The 4340-nt window shown below is 44.9% G+C and overlaps 1 protein-coding gene across 1 annotated transcript in view; it reads right to left on the bottom strand.

Annotated features, from left to right (window-relative positions):
• As3mt (arsenite methyltransferase) overlaps positions 1 to 4340 on the bottom strand; it is a 28409-nt gene that overhangs the window by 12043 nt on the left and 12026 nt on the right. The window contains exon 10 of the mRNA XM_055591538.1: positions 3675 to 3809. Coding sequence (XP_055447513.1) covers positions 3675 to 3809 — 135 coding nt within the window. The remainder of the gene's footprint in view (positions 1 to 3674; positions 3810 to 4340) is intronic.

Raw genomic sequence — 4340 nt, 5'->3', positions numbered from 1 at the left:
ATCACAAGGCCAAATACATAAACCTCACATGGAAAAGGCTGTCTCAGGCCCTTTGAGCAACCCATGCAAACAACAGGCTACAGATACCATCCCTCTACCTCAATATTTATGTTAAACTAAATTCCGAGATATGAAAGCAAAGCCATAAAAAGGGAGTAGAAGAGTCTTCATCACAGATTTGACAGTGATTCTTAGATGGGACCCAGGTAGGACCAGCAACTAAAGAAAAGACAAATGAGTTACTCAAAACTAAAACCAAACTTAAATTAAAATCTTTTGTGCAACCAAGAATACTATCATGACAGTAACGAGGTATGTACCTGACAAGGCCTCATATTCAGACCGCCACGTACAAGTCAGGGGTGTGAGTCAGTGGTCAGTGCTTGCCTGGACTGTAAGGCTCCCGGTTTAACCCCCAGCACCACAAAACAAAACAGACAGGCTACACACATTAAAAACAACAACAAAAAACCCTCTTACAACTCAACAGCAAAAGACAACCAACCCAATTTAAAAACAGGCAAAGAACGTGATCAGACATTTCCTCAGAGAAGATATGCAAAAAGCCATTAAGCATGTGAAAAAGGTTCACATTGTTAAATTGGAAACACACTCAGATCAAAGCCCTACAGCTTCCCCATATAGGCTCAGCTCCCAGAACCCACAAGGTGGATGACAACCATCTGTGACTCTATTCACAGATGCCCCCTTCTGACCTTTGAAGGCACCAGGCACATATGTGACACATACCAGCAAAACACTCATACACATAAAATAAAATATTTAAAAGCTAATGTTTAAAAATAAATGAATCACCAGGAGGTGTTGCTACATACCTTTAATCCCAGCACTCAGGGAGCCAGAGGCAGGTAGATTTCTGTGAGTTCAAGGCCAGCCTGGTCTACAGAGTGAGTTCCGGGACAGCCAAAAGCTACAGAGAAACCAAACCAAACCAACCAACCAAACAACAACAACAAAAAACCCAAAAACTCAAATGAATCAAATAGGCCTAACAAAAGATTACAACATTCATAAATCATCTCTGATGTAATAAAATGGAGGGCTGATTTCTTCAGTTTCTATCTGTCTTTTCTTGTGTTTTGGCTCCTGAACTTCCCAGTCTCAGGGAAGTCTTCCTAGTTTTCCTTTATTAAAAATCTTTTCACTGGGTGGTAGCGGTGCACGTCTTTGATTCCAGCACTCAGGAGGCAGAGTCAGGTGAATCTCTGAGTTCAAGGCCAGCCTCGTCTACAGACTGAGTCCCAGAACTGCCAGGGCTACACAGAGAAACCCTGTCCCAGAAAAATATGCAATGAAAATCTTTCTTGGCACAGCTGCTTGCTGTTGCATAGGCCATGCACTGGTCTGCACAGCTCTATTCTGGAAAAACCCCCTAAATGTTGAGAAGGCTGCATGGCCACAAGGAGCTGTTGCTCATCCATACACACTTCCAGGAGCCACTACACATCGTGGGGCAGGAGAGACGGGGGAGAGCACTTTTACAGCCTACATTTTGCTAGCTTACCACACAATGTTAGTGGCTTGTCTGTTTCAGTCCCTTCCCTAGGCCAGATGGCCCTGAAGGAGACAAGGACAATAAAAGAAGGAACTGACTAGACTTGGGCCAGATGTTCACAGAATAAAGGAAGGGGGTAAGCGGTGATAAGGACGGAGTCACTGACATCAGAGATCTCAGGGACAAGGCTGGCCACCTGACAAGAGGGCAAGAACGCACTAGGGGTGACCGCCTTTGTTCTCCCTGCTCTGCTGGAGCCTGCTGCTGTAGATAAGGGAAGGCAGCCCAGGGCCTTTTTAGATCACCTGCTTCTGCATAAGCACAAGTCAGAGATTCCGTTCTGTCCTTGCTCTTGTCACGTGTGGTGACTGGTATACAGAGTTGATCAGGTCCTGTGGAGGACAGCCCTGCCACTCTATACAAGTTAAAAATCTGGCAGACATGGTGGCATGTTCCTTTTAATCTCAGTACTCTAGAAGCAGGGACAAGCAGATCTCTGTGAGTTCAAAGCCAACCTGGTCTACATACTGAGTTCCAGGATAGCCAGGACTACATAGTGAGACCCTGTCTCAAAACAAACAACATCAAAAGCCATCAAAAATTAGAAATGTGGAAAAAACAATTCCTCTCTTTGTCTTGTTTTGTTTTTTTGAGGACAGGGTTTCTCTGCGTAGCCTTGGCTGTCTGAGCCCCACTTTATAGATCAGGCTGGCCTCGAACTCACAGAGATCCGCCTGCCTCTGCCTCCCTGAGTGCTGGGATTACAATGTGCGCCACTGAGCCTAGCTAACAAGTCCATTTCTAGGTATCAACGCAACATCTTCGGAAGCAGAAAGTCAAGCAAATATTTGCAAGTTCACGCCCCTAACAGCACTGCTTCTAATCTTCGAGAAGCAGGACAATGCCTGTCAAGTGGGGGACAGATAAACCAAGTGTTCTAGCCCTACTCGGAGAAGCAGAACAGCCCCAGTGAAGAAGCTCTGGAAACCCAGGTGAAAAGGTCAGATACAAAAGGCCATGTGTATGTGAGTTCAAGCACAGGCGGACCTGTGGGTCAAAACCTTGAGCCACTGCTAAGTGCCAGTGGGAGGAGGAACCGGGAAATGGCTGCTCAATGGGGATGAGGCGGCGAAAGTTCTACAAGTAAAGAGTCTTGATGGTTATACAACCCTGGGAGTGACCTAAATGACACTGAGCTATATATTTGTAAATGCTTAAGATGGGGAGCTGACAAAACGGCTCACCAGGTGAAGGTGCTCTCTCTCTCTGTCAAAGCTGAGGGCCAATTTATTCCCCAAACACCTTAGGACAAAAGAGAGACCTGATTCCCACAGGCTGTCCTCTAACCTCCGCACACGCACACACATCGTCACACTGTGACACACACAGAGAATAACTGGATAACTAATCAAGGGTGAAAGCTCCTTTTTGGTGCTAGCAAGACAGCTCAGCACTGGCTGCAAGTTTTCACACTGGGTTTTGTCTTTGAGACAAGGTCTTGCTTTATTGCCCAAGGTCTTAAACTCTTGGATTCAAGTACTGCTTCCCCGTCGTTCTCAGTCTCTAGGATTATGGGTATGAGGCACTGAGTCCAGCAGTAAGGTGCTTCTGTGGAAACTCTTTACCTTCTTTGCATATGGGCCCTTTTGAAAACTTGATCAAAGCAACAGATGGTTTCCCAAGAAATTATATATATAAGCACAATTGTAGGGGCCTTACAGATACCTTCAGTTAATTCACAGATATCCCAAAACCTCAAAGGTTATTATTGGCTTGTGGTTAGGAATTAAAGGAAAAATGCATTTACAGGCTTAAGAGGTGGCTCAGTGGTTAAGAGCACTGGCTGCTCCTCCAGAAGATCTAGGTTTTATTCCCAACACCCTTGTGGCAGCTACCAACCTTTCCTTGAGTTCCAAGGAATTCTGGCTTCTGGGAGCACTGCACACAGTGCACAGACATACATTTGAGCGAAACACCCACACACATAAAACAGAAATATCTTTACGTAAAAAAAAAAAAAAAATCAAATCATCTATGCACATAGGTAGCCTAGAAATGAGTTGTGGTAGCCAACTGTAAAGAAAGCTATTGTTTTTGTAAGCCTGTAGTTTGGTTTTAAGGAACCTGTTTGAAGTAGGGAACTGAAAGTCAAACAAACCTTTGTTTCTAATTCAGAACCTCCCTGAGGAGCTGGCAGTGCGGCTCCAGTGGGTGTGAACACAAAATCCTGAGCAAAACGTGAGTTCTTCAAGATAGCTGCTGTCTCTTCATCCACTTCAACAGCTTCACCTTCCTAAAGGGCAGCATAAAATGAGTATCAAAAAATGCCATTTTGCTCTTTCTTGTTCTTTTGGGGTTAGCGGAACAGAGAGTAATCTTGAGGTATGCGTTCTCTCCTCCAGGGGTTCTGGGAATCAAACTCAGATCACCAGGTTAGCACAGGCAAGCGCCCTTACCTGCTGAGCCATCTTGCCAGCCCAGCACTTCAATCCTATGAGAAAGAAAATATCCTAAGCTAGGCGGTAGTGGTGTACACCTTTAGTCCCAGCGCTCAGGAAGCTGATCTCTGTGGGTTTGAAGCTAGCCTGGTCTACAGAACCAGGACACCCAGGGCTACACAGAGAGACTATCTCAAAACAAACAAAATCCAAAACAAACAAAAAAATAATAGAAAAAGAGAGAAAAAAAAGGAGGGAGGGAGGAAGGGAGGGAAGGAGGGAGAGAGGAAGGAAGGAAGGAAGGAAGGAAGGAAGGAAGGAAGGAAGGGAAAGAAAGACAGAAAGAAAGAAAGAAAGAAAGAAAGAAAGAAAGAAAGAAAGAAAGA

Source organism: Psammomys obesus, unplaced genomic scaffold (assembly GCF_907164565.1).
Source record: "Psammomys obesus unplaced genomic scaffold, mPsaObe1.curated_primary_1811, whole genome shotgun sequence".
Taxonomy (NCBI): Eukaryota; Metazoa; Chordata; class Mammalia; order Rodentia; family Muridae; genus Psammomys; species Psammomys obesus.
This window is presented reverse-complemented; position numbering and strand designations above follow the sequence as displayed.